Source organism: Paralichthys olivaceus, chromosome 9 (genome assembly GCF_024713975.1).
Source record: "Paralichthys olivaceus isolate ysfri-2021 chromosome 9, ASM2471397v2, whole genome shotgun sequence".
NCBI lineage: Eukaryota > Metazoa > Chordata > Actinopteri > Pleuronectiformes > Paralichthyidae > Paralichthys > Paralichthys olivaceus.
The window spans coordinates 18,622,246-18,649,194 of NC_091101.1; the positions used below are offsets into that span (position 1 = coordinate 18,622,246).

The window sequence follows — 26,949 nt, forward strand, 5'->3', positions numbered from 1 at the left end:
ACAGAGTGGAAATGATTATATTATGAACCACTTCTGTTTTTAGATTCGAGATTTAAGATGAGATAAAAAACGCTGGTGGTCGTTAAAAAGTCGAGGGAAAGTGGGGGAGCGGTAGGAATCTAGATGGCGCTGTTGTCCCGCTCGAGTGGAACCCACGGACTTAATGGTGGTGACGGACTGATGCGGCTGCAGAGCTGCAACAAGACAAATGGCTCCTGAGAAGAGTTGGTGAGTGTTTTCAGACAAGTTAATCATCTGTAAAGTGTTTACTGGCTTCTGTGTTTCACTCAAACTCTGAGAGGGAATGAGAGAGGCTTGTTGTCTGTTAGTCTGAGTGCAACTCTCTGCTTCTCTGTCGTCAACATGGACGATAGAGATTGAAAAGGTAAATACATTGTTAGTGTAAAGTCAGTTTAGTCAGTGTTTAGTTCGCTGAGCATTGAAGTAAGAAAAAAACAGAGTCAGTTTGCTGCAGGTGTTTCCGACCCCAGATGTTTTTCATACAATCATTTTATCTAACTGTACCAATGTAATTACAATGGGAGTGTATTGTAATGAATCAGAAATTCATTCATTTATCAATCCTTCATTTTCTGAACATGAGTCAAGTAAAAACCTGAATTAGAAATAGGAACATGAGTATGTCTCCTTTACCACAGTATGATGAGGGCATCAATTCACTACTTGATTATCAAACAGTAAAACAATAATTGTGAAACGTACAAGGGATATTCACCATCTTGTACTAGATTCTAAACTGTGTAGCAGTTGAAATCAGTGTTGCATTAATATCTTTCTTTGTTATGCTCTTTGGTTTGAGTGTTTTGTTTTCTACTGGATGCCTTAATAATCAATAAAGTATCGATCTATCTATTATCTATCTGTATATCTATGCTACAATATAAAATATTTACGTGTAAGTGGTGCAGGCGTTAAAGACAATTTAAAAAAAAAAAATACTGGTTCCACTGGGGCTCGAACCCAGGACCTTCTGCGTGTAAAGCAGACGTGATAACCGCTACACTATGGAACCAGCCGATGGCGTGAGGGAATGCTATCATCGTTTTGGATATAGCAACTGGAAATAAGGGACGATCGCGTATTTTCTTTATAGATTCGGTGTTTCTGACATGCTAGAAGCCAAATTACGCCGACCGGGTCCACCTCTACCGCCTGACGGCTGCGATCCACAGGAACAAGCTCCAGTGAGTCCCCTCGCTCGGTTCCCTTCACGCCAAAGCTGCCGGAGCTTTAGCTTCAGCGCAGAGTCCAACCTCATTGGCAGCTAACAGCGAAAATGCCCCAGCGACTGAAGTCACCTCACCGGAGTGAGTCGCCTGCGTGTGTCCGTCTCTCTCCCGCCTGCACAGCAACTAGCACACCGAGGAGCAACGATGTGTTTGTAGTTTTAAAAGGTGTATCCTCTTAGCGTGAAGCAAATGTGCACATGGTTTGATTTTTACATTACTAACACAGAACAGAACACTGCGATGCATGTGTACCAGCTTATAGGTCATTTATGACTGTGGATAGACAGTAAAACACATGATGACACCTCAGAGCAGAAAATAAACTTGAGGACAGAATCTACTTGCAGTTTGACCCCATTCAAACTTTTGCATTTACCACACAGCTCACTAACATAAGCAGTGGTTAACAACAACTACTACTGTGCTGTGTACTCTGCTGTTTAGAAAATGTGTTTTGTTAATGTTTAATATTTTACAGCTGAAACACCCCCCACCTCAAAGGTTTAAACATTACTGGTTGTGTGGCATTTAGTCGAGCAAGACAACACAGTGGAGAAAACAACATAACATGACATTACTGAGTTTATAAATCATGGGACTGAATATTTAGGATGCATCAACAGCTGTGACGTCTGTTACGGCTCGGATTGTTTTCTCACCTACATGTCGATTTACAGGCCCTGCCCAATCAGGTTGCACAGGTAGTCCAGCTCCTCTGCAGGTTTGCTGTGTCTCCCAGCACAGTCAAGAGCATGTAGGAGATACCAGGAGACCGTCCATTACATCAGGAGAGCTGGACAGGGCATCAACCCAGCAACAGGACCGGTATCTGCTCCTTTGTACAAGGAGGAACAAGAGGAGCACCGCCAGAGCCCTACAAAATGACCCCCAGCAGGCTACTGGTGTGCATGTTACTAACCAAACTGTCAGAAACAGACTCCATGTGGGTAGAATGAGGGTTCAACGTCCTCTACTGGGACCTGTGCTCACAGCCCAGCACCGTGCAGATCGATGGGCTTTTGCCAGAGATAACCAGAGTTGGCAGGTCCGCCACTGGCGCCCCGTTTTCTTCACAGATGAGAGCAGGTTCACACTGAGCACATGTGACCAGCGTGAAACAGTCTGGAGAGGCCATGGTGAACGTTACGCTGCCTGTAACACCATCCAGTATGACCGGTTTGGCAGTGGGTCAGTGATGGTCTCGGGACGCAGATCCTTGGAGGGTCAAACAGATGTCATAGCCAATGGTACCCTGACTGCTGTTAGGTACCGGGATGAAATCCTCAGAGTGATTGTCAGAGCTTATGCTGGTGCAGTGCGCCCTGAGTTCCTCCTGGTGCAGGACAATGCCCGGCCTCATGTGTCAAATGTGTTGGCAGTTCCTGGATGATGAAGGCATCAATGCCATTGACTGGCCCTCATGTTCCCCTGACCTAAATCCAATTGACCACCTATGGAACGTAATAAGTATCAGTGCATCAAGTACACTGACTGTCCAGGAGCTCACTGATGCCCTGATTCAGCTCCTCTGGGAGGAGATACCCACGACACCATCCGCCGACTCATCAGGAGCCTGCCCAGACGTTGTCAGGAGTACATACAGGCCCGTGGGGGCTGTACACAGTACTGAGTCACATTGTGAGCCTCTGTGATGAATTTCATGCATTTAATCCACATAAATTAAGTATAGAAAAAATAAAAGGCAAATGCAACCGAGTATATAGAACTTGAATTAAGAGATTAAATATATAATTTTTTGTTATGTAAAATATAAACATAAATGCACATCTTTTCTGCATTGCTCATTCTGTAATATAAATGTTTTCATGTGAGCAAACAAACACTGATGCTGGTTTGTCTATGAAAGGCTCATATCGCCCAATTTCTATCAGCCAACATATAAATCAATCTGGCTCTATTAAATACTCTCCATCATTTTTTTTGCCTTGAGCCACATTCTTCAATTTACAGCCGTTTTGAGTGGAGCTCTGAAGCTTCCTGAGATGCCAGTGAGGGAAGGGCCATAAGGCGCGTTGGAAAATGTGGGGATGACAGCTGCATCTGTTTATCATGTGGGGTACAATAGCACACCTTGAGAGGCAGCCAGTGCTCGCATTCTCACTGATCCTGGCTCCAGCACAACGCGCCAGAATTAATAGACAAGGTAGATTCATATGTGGGCAGGATCAAAATTCAAGATGTGCGAGATCTATTCGAGAAGGCTCTGCACTTAACTGACATACAATATGTGCATGTAATAGTAGAAAGCTGTGATAATTATCTACTGTTGTCCCATGTCATATTTGGCATTTCAAGTAAATAATTATGATAGCAAGGCAAATGTGATATATTCACATAGAACGGCAAATTACACTAACCTTGATTGATCAAATACAATTTCAAATTACTGATTGCCAAGTCCCAAAGTGCCATTTCACAAATATGAATCCAACCACAAATGTAAAATATTATGACGAAAAACATCATTATATTTAAAGAAATCAGTCACAGAGAGTTTGGTATTTTAGCTTGATGAATGACTTACAAGATAAATTGAGTATAAAAAATAATAATTGCTGTTTAATTTCTGTCACTTAATTTGATTCATCAATTGATTGTTTAAGATCTAAATCTAGTAAATTTGTAATAGTCTTTGATTAAATTTTAAAAAACCTTTACATCAGTTCAAGCAAATTCTGAAAAGTTTCTCATGACTTTCTTAATGGTATTATAAAGAATTCAGTGTCCATCATTTTCTATTCAATCTCAAAAGACGACTGACCTGCCTTCCATCCCAATACCATTGAATGGTATAAAAGAACCCCACATTCAGTGTTTCTCAGCACAGACACCATGTGTGCGTCCTTCAGCTTAAACACCATGATTAAATTCCTTCCTTGTTAAACAAAAAAGCTGACCTTAAAAAATGTCTGAAGTTATGCAGTATTCATTTTGCAGTCATCTCGTTGTTACCTGTGTTGGCTCACTGCTGACTTTGTTAGCATGTAACCTCCCCAGCGGTCATTCAGTGGAATAGTATGAAACCACACAGGATGTTAAAGGTTCACTGTTGAGTCTTTGGCCTCCAGTTGTGCCATGGTTCGGTTTTTTCTCTGTGGGTTTCTCCCACAATCCATATTCCTGTTAACAGTTTGGCACTGTTCCTCTGATCTACAGGTGGCGGCAGAGGCCAACACGAGTCCCGCACCCTATGGTTGGCATTGAACTGACATGTTCCCTGCAATTATCGCTAAAGCAAAGTCGGACCTGATCCAACCAGTTGTAAGTCTTACGACCTGACCCATTCTGAAACGTTGAAACACACCAGGCATAGGCTTCAGTCAGTCACTTTGAACCAGTTTTACCTTATAGCTCCATTTTTCCTTGTTTAAAAAAAATGTGCTTTTATTTTAATGTTTAATGTTTTGTGTTCTCATATTACCCCCATTACTGCAGTGCAGGTCAGCACAGATTCATTTGTGCTGCTATAGTTTGAAAATTTACATTTGAAAAATTCCAAAATTAGTATAGTTGCTTGGAAAAACCCACAGACCTCGCTGTTCACAGTCGCATAAAGTCTGTTTCCTTTGTAGAAAATACATTACTTTAAATGAATTGCTCACAGTAAGGTCTTTTGATTATCCAGAGTGGTTGGAGTATTGTTTCTGGAACGACATGTTAAATGAAATTCACCTCATTGTATTAGGATAGAAATATTAGAAACGGATGTCTCGAAACCTGGGTACATTAACTGAAAATAATCTGCAAGGCTGCCTACCACCTTGGGGTAAATGTTTACTGGTACAGTAATGCTGTTTTCAGACACAAACCCCAGGCATTTATTGAAGTTTGCCTTTCACATATGAAGAACGCAGCAGTAGATTGTGTGGCTCAGACGCATACACAACAATAGGAGCATATCTGGAACGTTCAGCTGAATGGTGGTGCCTTGGTAGAGCATGCAGGATGCAGGACATGACAAATACAGTTTAGCTGCAGAAATCATGTGTTTTGTTTGCAGCAAATCAACACCAGAGTCTGCTCTTATTATGAACGTCATTTGTGTTCCCACTTACACACCCTCTGGAAAATCTCAGGAAAGTATGTAGAGTTCAGCGCATGTCTGAAAGCAGCTTAAGTCTTTTTTACATTTTGGGTTTAATGAAATAACTTGAAATGAAAACAGTGTGTACTGATACTAGAAATCTGTCTAAAAAAGTTCAGACTCCACCTCAATCATAATCGTATCATACAATAGGAGGTTTCTATCCCGACAAAACCTCTAATAAGTTGCCAGGATGACTTGATCTTAAGTCATGTAAAGGTCATTACAGTAGAAGATTCAAACAAAAAACGAAATGTATTTCCAGCTTTATTTGCATCTATGTCACTGATAATTATAAGACATGTTTGTACGCCAGTGCTTTTGCTTCTATATCTGTACTTTTGGAACATCTTGTTTGTCTCGTCTACTCCGTCTATGTCATGTTGCCAAGAGAACAAGCAAAAGCTATTTTTGAACTGAGTTGTATGAGTTCCCCTCGAAAACATTTACGATATATAAAGTATTAGCACAAGAAAAATAAACATGTCCATTTGTAAAGATATTACATGTTTTAAATGTCACAACAGCAGGTGATAGTGCTCACAGATATTTGAAACAGCCCTTCCTCACATGTAGCAACACACACCCACGCTGCTTGCGCCGATTCTGCAGGTGAACTAAAACTCTGAAGTGCCATTTGTTGAAAGCTGCACCTGAACCTAACTATTCTATTCTCACCAGAAATGAGGATAGGCACTATAACCCCTGTCCAAAGCATCCTGTCACAGCATATTCACTGACCAAAATGTACCATACAAAACATTATATAGAACAAATACAACAGAAACCTGTGATGCATGCTTTGTTTTCTTAAAGCAGTTACTCCGCTGTCAAACTCATGTCAACTGCTTGAGAATTAATGATAGCTGGTCATGTTATTTGTCGAAATAAAAACATGGTTAGGTTTAAATAAAATCAGATTCAGGGTCAATGTGAGTAAATACTATATACAATATGGTATATAATATAGATTGGGAGAGAGAGAGAGAGAGAGATCTATACTTTTATAAATTTGACTGAGCTCAAATAGATGCTGTGGCTCTGTTGGCCCTGACCTATTGAGCCTCTTGATATACTTGGCAGCTCCTTTCAGTAATGCAGCCATAAAATATAAGACACAGATGTAATCGTTGCCTGAGTTTAGCTTTAATAAACCAGTTGGCTTCACCTGCAAATAGCAGGACACTGATCTTAAACCCATTTTTTGGTATGGCCCCACTGGAAATCAAATTAGACAAAGGCTGTGATAAGTGGGTTATAGAGGATGTCTTGGAAGACTAAATGGCTCAAGACTGTGGTTTTTAAAGGTGTGTAAATGATAATATTCAGTGTGAACTTATTGTTTAAGAGAAAGTTGAGCAAAACAAGAAAATTCATTCATTATCTACTCACCACTATGCCGATGGATGGGTGGGTGAAGTCTTTGAGTCCAAAAACACTTTTGGAGTTTCAGGGGTAAACAGTGTTGCAGCCAAATCCAAAACAATTGATGTGAATGGTGACCACTTACTTAAAAATATAAAAGCCTCCATACTGCTACTGTGGTGTCATGCAAGTGTCCATAAGCCACGACATTCAAATTCGACTCAAAACCGCATAATTTCCACCATGTTTTTAGCCTAAATGTCTGCTTACCAGAAGTAGCAATGCTACTGTGCATACAACACTTGAACGACCCCACAGGAGCAGTGTCGAGGCCTTTTTGGTTTTTTCTGTTGTTTATTTACGTTGGAAGAAGTGATCACCATTTACTTCAATTGTTTTGGATTTGGCTGCAGCGCTGTTTACCCCTGAAACTACAAAAGTGTTTTGTGGACTCAAACACTCAAACCCACCCCTCCATCAGCACAGCGGCAAGTAGATAATGAATGTATTTTCATTTTGGTGAACAATCCCTTTAAATTAATATGTGGCCATCGGACTTGAATACACTTACATTTATTCAACGCTCGTTTAAAGGTTCAGTGTGTAGAATTTAATGACCTCTAGTGGTGAAGTTGCGTGTTGTAGCTGAATACTCCTCACCCCACCCTCTCCTTCCAAACATGACAGAGAAGCTGTGGCAGCCTTCAGTTGTCATAAAAACTCAAAAGGTGTTTAGTTTGTCCAGTCTGGAGACCCGCTCCTGATGTAAATATAAAGTATTTAAACATAAAGGGCCCATTCTAGAGTAAATAAAACAACAATTCACCCAATTTAGATGAAACACATTAGTGAAAACATCACTAGGATTATTTTGTATTCAATTCCTGCCAGTAGACCCCTTTCACCTAAATCTTACTCACCGAACCTTTAAGTCTACAGTCCAAGCAGCATGTGTTTGTCTGCGGTGAGGTGTGGGACTCTTCGTGTGAACCTGCTTCAGTGACAGCTTCCAGCAGCACCGAGCACGGCTCTGTTTTGTTATTCACCTGTAGGGCTTCACTACGGCGCTAGGACCCAGGGTGCGCGATTTTCATCTCCAGCTGCTGCAGACCGAAAACTGGCAATAAGGGAAGATCGCGAGGACAAGCCAAGATTGCACAGTGTATTCATTCTACTTGAAAATCACATCCCCGGCCCCTCGCGGAAACCTGCGTGCAGACAACAATAGCTTGTTGCGCTGTGTGCAGGCGCTGTGGCTGGAGACAGGCTCGGAGCGCAAGGTAAGACGGTGCAATACCATGCGATTACTAATAACAAAGGCGTTACGGGCGAGCAGGGGGCATTAAAGGGGGCATTGCACAACGCTATTGAGGGCGAGTAAAACTCTGACAAACTTTGACCTGGATATTCGTATTTTCCAGTTGTCGGTGTCTCGCAGGAGTCGCGGTGGACGTCTCGCTATGTTCTCCCGCGGCATTATTATGTAGGCTCGTGTCACATGTAGCCAAGTTGTGCGCGGAGATGACACAGCCTGCGCGGGTCCGCTGTCCACGCTGTGTCGGCAGTGGATGCGGTGTGAAAGCGGACACAGTCGTTTCCCATTCGAGACCATCCGCACGGAGCATCGCGGTAACCTGACAAATAAAGAGCCGTCACCCCCTCCACCGGACTGCTCCCGCGGTCGGGCTGCCCTCCTGCCTGCGGATTTGTTGGAGAATAATTCATCACTTCTACCAAGATGGAAGAATAATGCGCTCGGTTCCCACTCAGCCGTCCTCCCCCAGCATTGACCAGGTGAACCACCAACTTAGACGGGACATCCTTCCGTCGCCGTAAACCATGGCGGCCTAAATAGGGTCGATAATCTCCAGTGTGACTCCCAGATAGATGGACCATGTATATGCCCACTTTAAGGACGACATACTTCAGGGGGAAAGAGAACAGGCCTTCGATATAAACACTGTGCCTCCATGTGAGCTATCGCAGTCATCTGAGTGCATGTGCCGAATACCACATCCCTGCTCGACTCATGTATGATTGAACGCATAACAAGTTATTTAAACCCCCACAGCTTCAGACGTGAGATGTGGAGCAAACTCGTCTCGATTCGGTGAAGCCCCCCGAGCAGCCGGTCACTACCGGGATCGCTGAGGTCTCCGGGTTACCCCCCGGCTCAGACACAATGCGATGTGTCAGCCGCCGACTTTGCGAGACTCTTGCTTTGTGCGGACACGGTTCCTCCGCGTCCTCTGCGCTACGTGTGAACTTAATCGGCGTTTTCTTCGGCTTCACCACATTTCACGTTTGGCCATCTGTCAACGATTTGCCCGCTCGCACGCAGCCATTACTGCGCGAACGGCGAAGGGCATGTCGGAGGCTCTCGCACGCTGATCCACTCCCCGAAAGGGAAGCGGCGAAGTAGTTTGTGCCCGCGCTGCTCTCGGCTGGATGGACGGGGATCGCTGCCCCTCTGCACCGCCTCGGTGGTGAGGAGGATCGACGCGGATCGAGCCCCCGGTGGTAAACAAACTCTTCTAGGGCACACGGCGTCGCCTGCCTCGCTGCGTGGGGACGGTTATTTCCTCAGCACCACAAGTGTTGAGAAAAGTAGGAAACGTGTTGGCCCTAGAGCGGTGGATACCCGGTGTAAACAGCAGGCCTGCAACCGCTCTCTCGATCCAGGTAAGACAAGTGGCCTAATTACAGCAGAGTAACCTGCATACTGCTTAACTACAGAGCCACAGTGTGATTATGGAGCAGGAGAGCCCAGGATCCTGAGGTTGTTTATCTTGGGGGGGAGCCTCCTGTGCTCTGAGGTGGGGTGATAAAACTTTTATCTGTTCGCCTGGGTCTGACTGGACGTTGCAGATGTGTTGTCATTCCCCTCACAACTGCACACAGGAGCTGCTGGTACTCAAATGTCCTCTGCCCCTGTGTCTCTGTTTCTGACAGGCAGGCGTCAGTGGAGGGGAATACTGTGTGACTGTACAAGTATTCAAGGTGAAGATGGTGGAAAGAGTTAGAAGTTAAAGGTTTTATTCAGACAGAATGTGAACATGATTTTCTCCTCTTCGTCATATTAACTTGAGACTTGTTTCTTCCCCCTGGCTCTTTGTGCTGTGGATTTATAAAGTAGCCTGTCTGCTTCAGATTCGGTGTAAAACAAGGATTATTGTCAGTATATATGTTGAAGGCTTTTGTGCCTGTGGAGCCGCTCATCTTGTCTTGATTGTGTGTAAAGTCTGCCACAGAATTATGGGTTAAAACTGAAATTCCTCAAGTTTTGTCTTGATTCTAGTTTTGCTTGGAGTCATCTTGTCTGTACAGAAACCCACGAGCACAAATGCAGTTCAAGTCTGACCTGACCTGATAGTAACAGGAAATTATATTTTGACACACTGCAGTGACACACGTGAATGATGATGAACTGTAGATCCAGTGCAGAGTGGGTGAGTTTTAGCTCCTCTTGCTGTCAAACTCTGTCCAGGAAATGTTTTTTTTATTTTTAAGATCACATGGTGCAGTTGGGACATGGTTGTCAATCATGAATCATGAAATCCAAAGGAGTAAAGTCATCATGAATGGTCTTATTTGATTTATGTTGTAATTATTGTGAGCTTTTGTATTTTTGTGAAGGACAAGAACAACTTGTGGGCACAGTGTTGATTAGATAATGATCCAGACTCTACAGATTCCTATAACGCCACTTCAGGTTTGCAGGAGGATCTGCTAATACTTGTGCTGTCCATTTAATATCAGCCAGAGAGGAAACAGAGGTGGAAATGTTCAAGTTGCTAGTTGCATGTTTTTTATACCACTGAAGTGATGGAGTTGAGTGCATGCATGGGGCCTGTGAGGTTCATTGGAAGTCAGTGAAGTTAAACCTATGGCATCTGCACAGATCACTAACTTATTTAAAGAGAACATCGTTGTAAGTTATGAAATCCTGCTCAAAAATCCATTGTGAGAGTTTCCCTCCATCTTCTGGAAGCAGCTCCGTGTGTCTGCAGCCCTCAGCAGGCCGATCTGAATCCCTCCCACACCCGGACTTCCTCGTGTTAACTTCCCTGCAGAGGACCCATAACATCTCTCTTCCTCCTCTGGGTCTCTCTATCGCAGACATCCCATTGAGCGACCATCACCCACGGGTGCTGACTGCGAGTTGCCCCGCCTGACACTGGCGCACGAACACGGGGTGTGTGACACTCGCAGCCTCCCCCGCTTCATAAAACCCGCTGCAGCTTCTTCCTCCATTACCCAGATGACCCCTCTGTTATCAGTTTAGCGCACCGCTACACTCTTCTTTTTTTTGGTCGCGATCCCCAATTCCCCTTGAGCGGCTGGAGGCCCGCGTTGCATGCCGGTACCTGCAGTCCTCACCCCTCCCAGCCTCTCTAGCGTGTAATCCTGGGCGTGGATACCCGAGCACTACATCTCCCATGCTGTCCCCGTGCACCCTCCTGCCCCTCTCTCGCTCTCCCAGCAGTCTGGGAGACTGGAGATACGGAACGGACTGTCTTGGCGACCCCCCCTCCATGCCCTCCCCTCCGTGCCCTCCCCTCCTCCTCCCTTTCTCCCCCTCCTGGACTTTTGAGAACCGTCGAGATCGGTGGAGGAGCCTCGGACGGCGGAGGCGAAGAGGCTGGACTCGGCCGTAACCGAGTCGTGGCTGTATTGTCGTTCGAACATGCCATCTGGACGAGCCGGTCCGTAAGTGTTTGTGTCATGAGACATCTTTTATTTCCATCTCGCCGGCAGATTATTCAATAATTCTCAGAGAGGGAGAGGAGAGAGTCGTCCAGGGGGGAGGCGGAGAGGAGAGGCTCGGCGGGTCGGTGGTGGCGGGGGGTTCCGTGAATGCCGTCCAACGCCGAAGTGTTTCAGACCGTCCAAAAGGGGCCGGACACGGGCGAGCACTTCACGTCAGGTCGGCCGGGGATAAATAACAGAAGCTGCCTCAACATGTTCAAACCACCGGGAGCAACGCGAGGGCTCCGCGGACACTCCGCTGCGCAGGGAGGCTGGAAGCTGGAAGCCTGGACCCGCGGCGGTGGTGGTGGTGCTCCGTGTTTGCCCTCTTTGTCGCGGCCGCTCCGGCAGCACAAGCAATAAGTTGTCACCCACCCCGTGTTGTAGTTGTCCAGCATGGCTACTTTCTCCGCGTTCGTGGGAAACTCGTTGCTCCAGCGGCTCACATCCATTATTGTGTTTGCCGAAAACCAGGCAGAGTAGATGTGACTTGGCGGGGGGCTGGTGGGCAGATGAGCCGGGACGGCGGTGGTCCGGAGTTAGTTTGCATCGGTGTTGACTCACCTCATCGGGCGGTGGAGAGGTGACACACGGTGCTTCGCGCAGGCAGCGTCTCGACGGGAGAACCCCATGCCCCCTCGCTGTAATTTCCTCAAACATCTGTCATTCACCTCGACACACTTCAATCCCTCAACTCCTCCATGATGTCCAGTCGAAGATTAGACGGAGCCCGTTCCAGCCGTGTGTCCGCGTTTGCCCGTGTAGGGACGGATCACCTGGGTGCCAGACGCCGCCATCTCCACACAGGACCCGGAGCTCTCCAGAGTTTCTCCGTGCTGATGCTGTGCACCACAGAGAGACGTGTGGTCTTTCACGAGTGTCCAGATGTCAAAGCACGCGTATGCTTTATCGTGCACTTTTCAGATTTGACATTGGGACGTGTGTTTGTTGTGCCGGACTGACAGCGATCAGACCGGGGGGGACAGGGTCGTTTGCTCCGTCATTAGGCTCCACTTTGTTTCGCTGCTGCTGCACATACATCCACTGGCCTACACCAGAGCGGATGAATTCAAATGTTGTTCTGGAGCAGATCGCAGCACAAAGACAAACTATGGCTGAGAGCAACTGTTGTACACGGTGATGAATGCCGACCCTCCTCATGCCCGGACCCCCTCCTCACACTCGCAGATACCAGCAGAGATCGGTGTGTCAGTCGTGTGCATCATCTCCGTTGAGGGTGAAACGTGTTTTCACCCCCCCCCCCCCCCCCCCCATCAAAGCTCCGATATAGATTTTGTGCCTCGTCTCTTCTCTATTCGTCTCATTTACTTGCAGATGCGCTTACCTCTTACTTACATACCCCACTGTCCTGCTGTGTGTGTGATGCAAATGTTTGTTTTCACATGACATCAAACTAGATTTACTGCTGGCACCATGTCATTCATTACTGTGAGCAGGGTTTCCATTGAGGTTATCATTGGGCTGTTGTGAGGAAGACCTTTGTTTGAGTTTTACAAGTCATGTGTGGGGTTTCATGTCTAATTTGAGATAAGAATGATGAGCACTTAACATTGCATGACACCCCCCCACATTAAAACTACATTCAACAGAGGTGGCTATAATCATGAATTATTAACTGTCCACTGATAGATAATACTTAATTATATAAGCAAGTAACAAAACCTTTGCTCACTGTCAATCATCCACTTTTGACTTTTGAGTGTTCACTTCTCAATTATTGAAGCTGCCACTCATTCGTATAAGATGATTTGAGCGATCGCTGTTGATTGTGTCATGGGTGGATTATTGAAGGATAGGAAGGACAGGCCCAGGGGCCCAAGGGGTCGAGGGCCTTTAAAGCAAGAGCCTCGGTTTGAAGTCTACTGCAAGCATTTCTCATTGAGAAATCACAGGGCTGAGTCAAAGCTAAGGATGTTCCAGTTGTGTTATTTATTCGGACACTCTAACATTGAGAATCTGCTGATACAGAGACAGATCTTGTATTAATTTATCATCTCCTTGTTCGTTTTTTCATGTGGCATAGTTCAGCTGCGACAAATCTGCATTAAAGTTATTGAAGCAATTCAAAGTCCCCCTCTACTCAAAAAACGTGTTTGGCTTATTGTTCCTTGACTTGGAAGTTTGACCTTCACTGTGGAGAATAATGTATGTGCAGAGTTTGGCACCAAGGTGGATGTTTTCTCATTAATCTGCTGAAAGGAAAAGTTTCTCTGTTTTTTTTCTTTCTTTCACTTTATAAGTCTGAGACATTAACGCACCAGCATGATTTGTGACATCAACACTAGTTTGGAGCCAATCACGCTCCAACGTGCAACTTATGCGTGGTGTGGAAACATGTAGCTTCCGATGCACTTACATAGAGAATGAATGGGCTTTTCAGTGAAGTGAGAGGCATCATGTGTCCAACAGTTTAAATGAACAATATTTGTATATTAATCAATGCTGTTTTTTAAACGAGGGGCAAGGAACATGTGGTTTTATCAATTCTTAACTAGTTACTTGACCTTTTTGGTGATATCAGACACATTATTGTTAAAGGAAGTGTATTTTTGTGTCGTAAAACATGTCAGGAGGGGACGTTTAAATATGTTTGAAAGCAGATTATGTATTAAAATTTTATACAGTCTCCCTTTAATATCTTGCAGTGTGTGTTAGTGTGTGCGATTTCAACAAAGAGAAATGTGAGTGTGGATCTGTTGTGTTTGAAGAGGATTTAGACTGTGAAAGAAATTGTTTCAATCAATGGCAGAAATTAAGAGTTGAGGTCAACCTGTAAAGGGTCCGATCTGTTTTTCTTTTTTTTCCAGGAATTGTAGCCTTTCACTTGTTTCTGCCCGGAGCTCATTGGCTCATGATGTTTCCATGATGCATTAGGTCTGATTTCACCCATTGAATATCTCATTTTTAGTAGATATGTTCATATTCTGGATTTTTAACACTGATAGTTTAAATATGTCCCAGTGTGAAGCCAAATCAAACTAACAGAACAAATACGTTCCTCAGTCCACCACGCTTCTCTCTGCTAACCTGAATCATCTCGCGCTCCAAGGAAATTGCAACATATCTGCCTGCATGTCTCAAAGAAAGAAAGGAAGTTTTCAATTACCCAATGTAGGTTACTCTGAATCAATTACTGTTGCATAGGACACGGCTTATTCCTTCACGAGGGCTTAAATAAATGTCTTCTCTATAATTGAAATGACAACAGCACTAACAGTGATTACCTTAAGTCTTCTTTTTCTCTTTTGTTTTGCAGCATATCACTGAATTTAAAGGAAAACTCACCCGACTGACTCAGCTACCCCCAAGGCATGTTGTGTTAAAAAAACACCTATGCAGGTAATTGATTTATTATCATTATTGCAGTTTGTTAGATAACAGCATCCTGTCCTCTTATCTAATTAATGCTGGCCTAATTAACTTCTCTCATTGCTCAGGTGGATCCTACACTAATGAATGTAGGGGATGGAGGCACGGTGAGCAGAGAGATCAGTGCTCCAAATAAAGCGTCCACTAGTATGGTGGGAAATCCCCCCCAGACGCTACCCTCTGAGTTTAGAGGAGATGTTACCCTCAGTCAGCAAAACAAGACCACTCCAACAACAGACTGTAAGACAGCGAAAGCCTGCCTGGACACTAGCAATTACAACCACAGCCCAGAGCTTTCTTCACCTCAGCAGCCCAACAATGCACCAGTGTCAGGCTCAGAGAAGAGAACAGACAAAAGGGCAGAGGCCCCTAAACTCAAGGCTGACGGTGCGGCGGTTTTCTCCACTTCTCAGTGGTCAAGTGGTGTGAAAGTTGGCCGGGAGGACTCACTCAACCCCTGTCACAGCAATGTGACATCCAGTAAGAAATCACACCCACCAACACAATCGGTGCAAAGTGTTTCCCCTGGGTTTCAGTGCTCCGCCATGTTTAAACCAGCCAAGCCTGTTGCCTTCCTTCCTTCCACTAATTTTTCGTCGCCACTTTGTAAAATCACTCTACCACCAGCATTGGGTCAGATTGCAGCGCTGAGAGAAGCCACAGCCAATCAGTTTCAGAAAGAAATTCAGCCTCAAAGTTCAGGTGTCGGAGGGACGTCTCTCATGCGGACCTATCCTTACCAGTTCTCTGTGGGACGGACTCCAGCTGCAGATAAAAAAGCAGGCACATCAACCTCAAAAATTAAATCTAACCATTCATCGAGTAAGAACGCCAAATCTGTAGGAGAGCATAAATCTTTAGCCTCAGTTGTAGCCTCACCAGCTATTGCCCTACCGTTGCAACACCCGTCATTAACTTCTGCAGCACCCACCCACTACACGTTATCTCCCACTGCTGCCATTTGCTGTGGCTCTGCACTTGCCAGCATCACCTCTCAAAGCAGACTGCTGAACCACGTGGAGAAAGGCAACAGCATAGACAAGACATCTATGGTCTCTCTCAAAACCGCTTCAGAGGACCACACAGCTTGTTCCATTGAATCAAGAGACGTGCCTCTTGATTTGTCCGCTAAATCAAAACGTCCAAAATGCATTAATGACTCTCCAGTTTCAATAATGGAGCCTCATAATACTGAGTCAAATCAGCGAGATTTTCTGAACTCAAAGAGGACTCATTCCTCAACTTATAGCTCTGCCGTGCAATACCCTGTCCTACCCAATACCCACAGAAACGGGTCCCATCAAAAGCAAATAAATAGGCCTCAGAATCACCAGGTCCCAGAGCCCAAACCAACCTGGGGTAAGGGATCTGCACAAGACCCCATAAAAAACATCCCTGGAACTTACGTAGGTGTGGCGAGCCCCATACTGGCTTCTACTCTGCGGGGCAAAGACGGAAAAGGGACTTTTGCAGATGAATTTCAAAGTTTTGCAAAGCAGGAGTTTATATCTATAATTGACCAAGGAGAACATCTGGCCTCAGGAGGAAAGAAGCCATCCTGTCTGTTGAAGGGCAACCAGCATGCTCACAGCGTCAAGCATGTTAAAAACACCAGCACAGCCATAACTAAGAACTGTCCCTCTAAAGGAGCTCTAACGACGGCCCTGTCGAGCTCTGCCAACGCTCAGAAGTCTTCACCGGGCAAAACAGCAGTCCCATACTCGACCACTGTTGTCAATCCAGCCTGGCAACAGCCGTCTCATCATCCTCACCAAGCCTCCTCTGCTCAGAGAAAAATCGCACACGGATCCACAAAGACAAAGGGCAGCACAGGTACAGAGGGATCCAGGTTGCAGAGCGCTCATCACAGCCCGTCCAGTCAGGAGGAGGACAAGTGGGAGAGAAAGAAGTCTCCGCTGTCGAACCTCACATCCATCGTGAAGCAACAAGCTCTGGAAACGACAGCACTGACCGCTGAGGGTAATACACAAGCTTCACCTGTTGCATCTAGAAAAGCTGATGTTCTGAACCCAGTCACTGGCAGTGAAGACACACAAACTAAATACCCACCTTACTGGTCTGTGGATAAATGGCCTGGTGTGCCATCTCCAAGGGATTTAACTCAAACAATGAAAAGACACGAGAAGGCGAATGCCACAGAGCCTTTGGAGAATAATACGGAGTTACGCACCAATCAAGGGGAACACACGGGACTACAAACGAAGCAAGGCTCTTCAAAGCCCGCCGGCCAGTCTCATCTCTTCGGGAGCAATGCATCAACAAACAAGAATAGGATGGAGAGCAAACTAGCCCAGGTTTTAGAGGGAGAGATATTGAAGAAAGAAAGTGGGGCAGCAGACAGTGCTCCCAGTGAAAAATTGGAGGGCATGGTTGCATCTATTCTTACGGGCCAGTGTGCCAGGGGAGGCGACAAGTTTGAGAAGAAAACAAATGGAACCAAAGAGGAGTCGCCAGCCAAAGCAAAAGCTGCTGCCATCAAGCAAAAGAAGACAAGTCCTAAGAAGCCAGTGAAGGAGAAGTCCCCCACAGAGCCCTCGAAGAAAGCTGCGGGGAAGAAGAAGCAAGACGCAGAAAATACTCCGACCAAAGTGTCTAGCGCCAAGAAGGTAATGTATCTGTGTGTTTTATGTCATTTTAATGTCTTAGATATCTCATTTAATTTCTCTCAATCTCCCATACAGCACTCCCTTTCAATAACACTAATCGACAAATAATGATGTATGATTCCAAGGGTTTATTTTGAGTCCATTAGATGCTCCATCTCATGAAAGCTCTGTGATCAATAGTATTCAATACAGCACGCTCACCCATTCTCCTGTGTATTTCAGCAGAAGAAACAACCTGCACCTGTGTTAGAGCAGAGTCTGTCAGCGAGAAAACTTTACCCACAGAGTAAAGGGTCGATTACAAAGGACAAGATCAGTCCCGACAAGGTTGAGCAACCAACCCCGAAAAAAACAGGTACGGTTTTTATTTTTTAATTTTCTGGGACATTTAATGATCTGAAAAATATTATAGCAGCAGGAAAAATGTCTGTTATCTCTCGCAGATCATTTAGCCAGTGTTTGATTACTCTACCTTCTCAGAGTTTTAGCTCTGGAGATAACAGCTTGCAGTCAGCCTGCGTAGTCTGCTAGATGAGTGTGTATTTAGCAGTCAGAAAATGTCTCACCGTGTCTGAATGGCATGTTTTTCATGTCCCTGTCATGATTCTATGCATAAACGCTGGTGTGAGTGAAACAATCCACTGTGATTTAATCAGTTACAGATAGTGGCAGCAGTCCTCCTAGTGTGGAGACTCCAGTCCTTCTCAAAAGCCCCACCGTTTCCAGGAAGGACACTGATGTTACAGAGAGCTCCTTCCCGAGACTTAGGAGAGGACGACGGCGAGCCGATGAGGCTCGACTCGATCTCTGGGGCTTTGCAACACCTTCGCCTCCACCCCCACCAATGCCTCCTCCTCCCCCAACTTCCCCGTCACCCCCTGTGACTCCTACTCAACCGGTCCGACGTCCGAGAGGGAGGCCCCGCTCAAACCCGCTGCCAGAGCGAGCGCATCAGGGCAAGGTCAAGTCAAGTAGTGCAGAGGGTGACACGCCTGCTCATAAGAAACGCCGGCGATGTCGGAGCACAAAGTATCAGACGGGAGACTACATCACTGAGAAAGACAAGATGGAAGATGGAGAGCACCCCGAGGAATCTGAATCCCTGAGGCGGGACAGTGGAACTCCAGCAGGTACAGTCTCTCAGATTCTCTCCAAAGATCAGTAAGGTTTCTCGTTTCTAGCCCAACTTTTCACCAAAGTTTATTGGTAACAGATTAAAATTATTTAGAAAATTAAAGTATGAATCATAAAATGTTAATATAGAATCTTCTTTGTATCTTTAAACAATGCAAGGCTGAAATCTAAATTTCGATTTAGCAACTAATTGTCACAAAGGTTTAATTAGAGCCCCAATGATTAGCCCATTAATTGATTATTAAATAGGTGATCTGTATGTTTTTGCTATCATTACTGAGCCAATGTCAGCATTCAACAGCTGTTCAGAAAACCACATTAATTGTTAACCGGAAACTGTTAATTGATCAATTGTTCGAGTAATCTGGTAAGAAATATCTCAAACATTCCCCAATTCCAGCTTCAAATGTGAGCATTTGTTTCAGATAATTGTAAAATAAACATGATTGAGTTTTGGGCCGCTGCTCAGACTGGGACTGAACAGCAGGTGGTGGATGTTTTTCATGATTTTCTGTCATTTTAGAGACAAACAATTCATCCTTGCATATTAAAAAATAAACAGCAGATTAGTTACATTAAAAATTACTGCAGCTTTCAATGACAAACTAATGGTTTTAATCCTTTAAACACACAGTTGGTAGCATTAGCTGGTAATAGTTTCACAAATAAGCCTCAGTTATTCTCTCTATTACTGTTATATATTAATCCTTTTTTGGCTGCTGACCAGACTAAGTGACAAAACATTTGGCTCTGCTGGCTCATGATGGGCATTCATCATCATTTCTGACGTTTAATAGACTTAGTGATTATTCATTCTTTGAAAAATTATCTGATGAAAAAGTCTGTACTGACAATAGTTGCAGCCCGGTTCAAGTCTGTGGAATAACTATTTCAAAAGAAAACTTAGCTTTTGCAATTGAATAGAAACAATATAGAAATACATTTTCTGAGCATATACATTTTCATAAAATTACATTGGAACAGAGAAGGCAGGTTGCTTGCTGAGAACTGAATGCCTGTTGCCAAACGTGCAAAGCTACAGAGGAAAGAACTGGGATTATGATGAGGCCTGTCTGTCTATCGAGGACAGTAATAACTTTATGGATGATTTGATGACCCATGGTGAGATTTCTACTTGTGCTGCCAATGGCCAGTCTGAATTTATGAAAAAGAGTGACTCTCCACTGAAGCAATGACACTAAACACTAATTTAGAGATTTCATAAGTTCATAATGACACAGTGGCGGGACAGATTAGACTATAGCAGGCTGTCACAGTCTAGGTAATAGATGGGATACACTGTATGACACATAAGAGGTATATCTTGAGGAATGTAAATGTTTCTACGTTCTAAGATGAGAATTATTGGTGCAGGAAGTACCTGCTGTCTGATGTTGTCAAGGAACATTGCCTAAGATATTTCATACTCCATGTTTGGCAGATGAGAAAGGGGATGAAGCTGCTGCATCAGTGCACCGCAGATGAGATGGGTGGTGGGTGTGATGGGGTGTTGAACTATATGTTCTTCATCTGTTTGATACCACTACCTCCTATACTGTTTTGTCATCACAGATCCACAAGGGGATCAGTGTCCGAGTCCCACTGCCTGCAGCCCGGAGCCTCCTCCACGGAAATCCTCATTCACCCGCTCAGGATCGGTCCGCTACCACGAGAGCGACGTGTCTCCGGAGCGCAGCGATAAACCCTCAGGGAAGAGAAAGTTTAAGAGCAAGCATTTATGTGACGGTGATGAGAGGAAGGTAAGTAACCTGCTGATGCTGCTTGTTGGATAACAGTTCATTAGGAATCATCCAGTGTTGATAGATGTATGACACAATGCACCACGTATATAAGCTTACAGTGCCCCCCTGTGGCTAGATAAATGCCGTGTTTGTCACATCTATACATAACTTCTACTTCACTGAGTCCTAATTAAAAAACTGTGTATTTCAGACTAAGAACAAACGCGGCAGCTTGGGCAAGCGAGGGGCCTCACTCGCCCTGGATGAGGATGGTGCTGATGTAAAAAGAACAGATAGCCCCCCACCTCCTCCGAAAAGTTTGCCAGCATCTCCATCCAGTAAGAAAGGCTCATCAGGAAGAAGCAGTGGTTCAGAGTCTCCTCCCAAAAGACCCATTCCTCCAGAGGTTCGTCGACTTATCGTTAATAAAAACGCTGGGGAGACTTTGCTGCAACGCGCTGCCCGCTTGGGCTATCAGGTGAAATCCCACTTTCTTTAACTTGTGTAGTATCATTGAACACAAATTTATCTCCAGTAGCCAGCAGACTGTCTTTGAGACTTATGACACGGTCTGTGTGTCCTTCCTCTGTCCGCAGGATGTGGTTCAGTACTGTCTGGAGAAGGACATCAGGGAGGTGAATCGTCGTGACAACGCTGGTTACACAGCTCTCCATGAGGCGTCCTCCAGAGGCTGGACTCAGATAGTCCAGATACTGCTGAAACATGGAGCAGATGTCAACTGCAGCGCCCAGGACGGAACTCGGTGAGATGACATGATGCATGGTTCAGAGTTACGGTTGTGATAAATTGAATTGATAAAATTATATATATTTATTATGTAACCATTGTAAACAACATATGGACTATTAATTACATTTAAAGTTTTAACTGGGGTAAGACTGTTGTTTATTAATATCAGAAACATTTAAAGATCAATTAGCCAGATCTCGTTGTTCATTTATTTAAATGTTTATATTTCTTCCTTTTTCGACGTTTCTTTGGGGGGTGTAGATAAAAATAATAAATACTCACTGAGATGCTGTATGTTATTATGTTCATGTCTCGTTGTTTCCTCCACTAGGCCTCTTCATGATGCCGTAGCCAGCGACAACCTTCCAATAGTCTGGTTGCTTCTAAACCACGGTGCAGATCCGACTCTGGCCACCTACTCTGGACACACACCAGTCAAACTGGCACATAGTCTGAACATGAAGACCTTCCTCACAGGTACATTTTTATTTTCCACTTTTTCCATCATTGGAAATTTTTTCGGGATAAATAGAATAATTCACCCTCCCTATTCAGATGCTATTTAATATATGACAGACTAAACTCATTCCTCACATCATCATCAGTCACTTCAGACAGTGTAACAGGCTGCAACAACGCTTCTTGAAATCTTTCATTTTCACAATTCAGGCAGTCGCTCAACACGTAAGAAAGTGAGTTGTGAAATCTTTCCTCCACATTGAACGTGACATCAGAGACATTTGAGACACTTTGTGTCGAACCGGTGACTATGATTGTTTTGTCGTGTTTAGCTAAAACCTAAAATTCACTTGATTTCACTTTTAGACTTAAGTTAAGCTGCATGTATGTTACTGATTCAAACTTAATGATTAATGGCTGTAAAGGATTGATTAATAATGTATTCATTTAAAATGTACAAAGTGGACGTGACAGTATTTGTTCATCCCTGCGAGTTGGAAACCCTCAGAGACGACAGCAGAGTAAATGGTGGAGCTCACCTTCATCACGTTTGAATGAGTTTACACAAACAGATACAAACACGTCACCTACACCTCTCTTCACTTGTGTTCTGGGTTTTTTTTTTTCAACATCATTCTTTATATATTTTTTTACATTTTTATCTCAAAACAAACTGACAGGTACATAAGCATTAATATTATGAATTTGTACATACTACAGATCAGAACATGCAAACTTAACTTGGGTCAGAATTTAATGCAAGACGGTTTCTTTTCCAGAATATTTCACAGACCTGGAAGGTCGAAATGAACAGGATTCCAGTTTACCCTGGGACTTCTACAGCAGCTCACTGTTTGGTGAGAAACCTTCACACGTGTCGATTTATCTGATCTGATTGTCTTTCTGTTTATCTTTGTCATTCAAATGCTCTGTTTGAATGTGTAAAGGTGGTTGTTAGCTCATTCCTCCACCGTCAGTGAGGCAGACCAGTTGAGGCTTGTCGGAGCAGTGACCAGGTTGCTGCAGGGAAATTATGTTAGTTTGTAGGCTGGGTTCAGACTCAACCACTGGGATGTGGAAAGCTGTTAGTTTGCAACAGCCACAGGGAACCAGGTATCCAGAGGAAGAAAAGCAGGTTTAGATCTGAGGGGAAGAAGTGAAGGAGACATGAGCTGTTTTCAGACATGAAAGTCCAGAGAACTGGGTGCAGACTTTACCCCAACTTTGCCTTTCACACACTCACAACACAGCAGGAGGTTATCTGCACATTCACAACAGTAACAAATCCTCCGCATTATTCAGGTGAGAGGTGGAGCCGCCGGGGGCAGCAGACAGAGGCAGGAAGTGATGTATTAATTCTGCTGCGGGGATCACTTGATCATGTTTACAGCACCCAGCTCTTAAAGCCACAACCTGACACGTCTGTCCGTGTCTCCATGTGTGTGTCACTGCTTTTTCAGTAGGAGATTTTTTGTTCATTTTTGAGTTTGACGCGTGTTAGAAACCGTGTTGCTCACGGTGAATCCAGTAGGGGATCCCCCGCTGTGTTCTTTTTATATTAGGAGGCCAGGCAGAGAAAGTCGGTAGAAACTGCGGAGGCTCTCACTCAGACATTTGCTTTCACACATGCACCTCCACCGGAGAAAATCCAGAATTAGCAGCTATAGAGAGAAAGTGAATAAAGTGTAGAAACAAAAGTTTAAAGGTTTGTAATTCAAACAAAACTGGAGAAATTATTTTTTTATCCTCTATCACAACTATTGTCCTGAAAATATTTTCCTTCTGTATCTGCTCCAATTCTGAAGTTACACCTAAAAATTCAACTCACCAGAATCCCGTAGGCTTCATTATTGTTGGTGTGACTTTAAGGTCCACTAGGGGGCGTCCTAACCACATGTATCACAGCAGCGCAGCAGTGGGTCAGCTCCATCTCTCCTCACCTCAGAGAGTTTTTCTCCGCAGAAACTGACCAGGAGCCATGCTGGGACTTCCTGCTGTCGGAGCAGAATCAGGAGCTGGAGGAGAATCCGCCAGCGAAGCCCGAGCGCGACTCGGACAGAGACTGTCTCCTGTTCGAGTTCTCGTCTGAGCCGCTCCTTCCCTGCTTTCACGTTCAGGTGTCACTAACACAGGGGTGAGTCCACAAAGATCAGACATCGTTCATAAGATAAATTCAATTTCAATCAACATCAGCGTCCAGTTGTGCCGTAATTGCTGATTTTGGAACATATACATTTGTGTATTTATAATAAATAAATCAGACATAGGGCTGCCAAGGCTGCCAAGTTAGAATAAAGAAATAAGATAGATACATGTCATGGTACCAAAAGATTCCCAGACCTTTACACAAACAAAAAGAAATGGGGCCATAGCATTTATTCATCTGGAGATGTTTGTGTTATAAAATGGCAAATCTTTTCTGTTTCTTTGTTTTTCTGTTTCTTTCTCCTCACCCAATAACTTTTATCTCGACATTTCTCTCTCGCAGCTTTTGCAACTGGTTCCTGCTGACGGACGTCCTGAAGCGCCTGAAGATGTCTGCGCGGATCTTCCGGGCACGTTACCCTCACCTGGAGTTGGTGAGTTTGTCGCGAGCCGAGCTCTGGAAACAGGTGTCGGTCAGCCAGGTGAGCTCGGCTTTGGCTTCACCGTACAGAGGCAAGAACAAGGAGGAGGAAGACAAGGAGGAGGAGGAAGAAGAGGGACTCGTGGAACTGGTGCGCTGCGTACCGGAACTCCAGAGACTACTGGGCTCGTCCATTCACATCCTGCAAGAAGATGACGAGGAAGAGGAGGAGGAGGAAAAGACACTGACAAACACAGGGAAGCCTCACAGCCGATAGCCTCGGCTGCATCGCACTCCTCCATCAAATACTTCCTGCAGGCAGCAGCTCAGAGGAAACCTCTCCGTCCATTGTAGCGAGGGTCATGGGTTTTAATTCCAGCTACGGTAACGGCTCGACCTTTGACCTCAGACAGAAGGTGACTAAGTGATCACCACACAGGAGTGGTCTGTGCAGGAAAGCAGCTTTCAGGTTCCTAACTATAGGTATATTTGAATAAATGAGAACTATTGAGCAAACCTTTTTTTATGGATAATGTATGTACATGGTAGTGTATATGTATATCTTGCCATCAGGGGAAACACATTTGGTTATATAAACGGATTTTTGTGGCAAGGACCGGATCTCGTTTCACTTTTTGTTTTGAGTTTGTTCCTGAGGGAAAGCGATATTTTTTGATGGGAGACTTTTATCTTGGTGAACTCTTGTGTGAAGCTCAGACTCTTGAGTCAGGGAGGAACAGAAGTCTGTCGACCTGTGAGACCTGGAGACCTGCAGAGGAGCGACCACGGCACATAATAATCAATCATAATCATCATTTCCATTTTCTTTCTTTCTTCATTTTTGACTTCATCATGCTCCAGATATCGTTACTGGATGGACCTAAGAGCCTAGGTTGTGTTATCTTTCCTCCACATTTCACTAAGGAAAGCTGGGTAAAGTGTCCCAGCCCCTGCTCTCAGTATGAATCATGTTTTCAGGACCTTTTGAGCTTGAGTTTGTTTCCAGAACCAGACAGAAACAGTCGTAGTGTTCTCCACTTCCCAGGTTGCGCTCCTCCTGAACTGATACAGAATCCTGTGGATCTCTCTCAGAGGAAACGTTGGACCTTGAGTCCAAGGAGCTGAGACGCCCTTGTAACTGCAGCCACGACCGCCTCCCACGTCCCCATGTGCTGTTTCCAGATCCTAGAGTGCTTTGTGTTGCAGTGTTTTCTCTACACTGTTTGTTGTGCTTTATTTAATAGTCATTAATATATTTGACCTCTTGTGTATCTGAAAAGCCTATCTATGAAAAAAAAAAAAAAGTTGCTTTGTATGGTTGGTGCTTCATTTTGAAAATGTACTTATTAGGATCCCTTTATTCTGAGATTTTCCTCCCTCATTCAAAAACAGTATTTCAAAACAGCAGGAGTACAGTTTTATTGTACTGGTGCTACGATAGATTTTGTGTTGACAATCAATGAAGTTTTTGGTTTGAAGTCACAAACTAATAAAAAAGATATTTAAGATGAAGAGACTTACGGTGTAAAGAAAAGTATAGTTTAGTTAAAGAGAGGCGGGACACAGCGAGACTGAAAGACTGAGCAGCGTGTGACATCCTGAAAGACTTTTATTTGATTCTTTTATAAGAAATCAACAAGAATAAAGCATGATTGTGAATCAGTTTTCTCTTTGTTCTGTCCGTGTACGATGATGACTTCAATGTTCAGGGTGTAAAGCTCCCTCACGCCTTTTTTCAGAATATCCCTCTTACCTCATGTTTCTGAATGAGTATATTTATGAATCTTAGATTATTTGTTGGTCAGAGATAAAATGAGAATTGAAAATCTGTGTTGTACCTGGAGAAAAACATTTACATTTAAAACCAAGTATTTCACTGTATTTTTAGTGCTTCTGAATCAGAAGGATGATAAATAAATACTATAAATTGGCGTTGCCATGGTGCCGTAGTTCAGGGCTCATATGTATAATCACGAGGCCTCCAGTTTCCCATCATGCCCTCTGCTCCCCCCTGGTCTCTCAGTGTTTGAGTAAACTGCTCATGTTTGTGGATTTTTCAAGTGAAAAGAAACAAATAGATCAGCTAAAGTAAGGAGATGAAAGATAAGCATTAAAAGAAAAATGGAATAATGACATATGCACAAGTTCTTCACTAACCTCATTATCTCTCTGGGATATGTGAGACCAGTCATTATTAATTATCAGCTGGAGACATTTCCAGTGCTGATCCGTTCTCTGATTCTTTATTAAACCTCGTTGCTACGGTCGGCGACCTCAGGCTCCTTTTAGCAACCCGGCTGAAGGGAAGCTGATTAAAGCTGACAAAGCAGGGGAGGCTATAAAAGGAGGTCCTGGTGCTTCCAGGTTTAAATTTACACTGTCCGAAATCTCATTAAGAAATCACAGATAAGGGGAACTGTGGAAGTCAAGACGAGAAAACTTCAATCTGCAGAGCAGCAAGGAGAAGAAGAACCTCAGTGTGAGAGCAGAGGAGCTGCAGGAGGGTTCAGCCGACACAGGAGAGATGGTGCACTGCTCCACTGCAGCAGCTCCATCACTGTCAGCGTCGAAATGGAAACCCAACATACGACCTCGTTACAGAAATCAGCATCAAAAGTCTGCACAGAAAACGTCTCCGGATGAAACAGGGATGAATAGGAATCTAGTGTAGTTTCGTTTTCTGAAGTCACAAAGGTGTTTGGAGACAAAGAAACAGTATTAGAAGAAAACAACTGTTAATCGTGGGGTGGGAATAAGAATCTCTTGATTTGTGTGGTAAAGTGAACAATGGATGGAAATAAAGACAAAAATG

At 44.3% G+C, this 26,949-nt stretch overlaps 1 protein-coding gene and 1 non-coding gene across 13 annotated transcripts; one reads left to right on the forward strand and one right to left on the reverse strand.

Annotated features, from left to right (window-relative positions):
- The first annotated feature begins 77 nt into the window (after positions 1 to 77).
- On the forward strand, positions 78 to 25,799 carry bcorl1 (BCL6 corepressor-like 1). Of its 12 annotated transcripts, none has more exons than XM_069532171.1 (13): positions 78 to 228; positions 4,428 to 4,532; positions 14,747 to 14,829; positions 14,928 to 17,486; positions 17,709 to 17,841; positions 18,143 to 18,616; positions 20,193 to 20,380; positions 20,574 to 20,840; positions 20,959 to 21,125; positions 21,444 to 21,589; positions 22,351 to 22,428; positions 23,534 to 23,705; positions 24,060 to 25,799. In XM_069532171.1, exons 3-13 carry the CDS (start codon positions 14,824 to 14,826, stop codon positions 24,412 to 24,414), a joined length of 4,545 nt encoding a protein of 1,514 aa, XP_069388272.1. In that variant the 5' UTR covers positions 78 to 228; positions 4,428 to 4,532; positions 14,747 to 14,823; the 3' UTR covers positions 24,415 to 25,799. The 12 variants fall into 12 exon arrangements, with proteins under 12 accessions (XP_069388272.1, XP_069388277.1, XP_019936470.2 ...); XM_069532176.1 differs by having other exon boundaries at positions 17,712 to 17,841; XM_020080911.2 differs by lacking the exons at positions 78 to 228; positions 4,428 to 4,532 and adding an exon at positions 7,832 to 8,000.
- On the reverse strand, positions 961 to 1,033 carry trnav-uac (transfer RNA valine (anticodon UAC)). Its single transcript has one exon. It is a non-coding gene; the product is annotated as a tRNA-Val (tRNA).
- Positions 25,800 to 26,949: the final 1,150 nt, after the last annotated feature.

What these genes read in the sequence shown, in the direction of transcription:
- bcorl1 (XM_069532171.1), top strand. An exon ending in GTGACGGTGATGAGAGGAAG is followed by an intron (nt 20,381 to 20,573) that starts GTAAGTAACCTG and finishes TGTGTATTTCAG; the next exon opens with ACTAAGAACAAACGCGGCAG. An exon ending in CATGAAGACCTTCCTCACAG is followed by an intron (nt 21,590 to 22,350) that starts GTACATTTTTAT and finishes TTTCTTTTCCAG; the next exon opens with AATATTTCACAGACCTGGAA.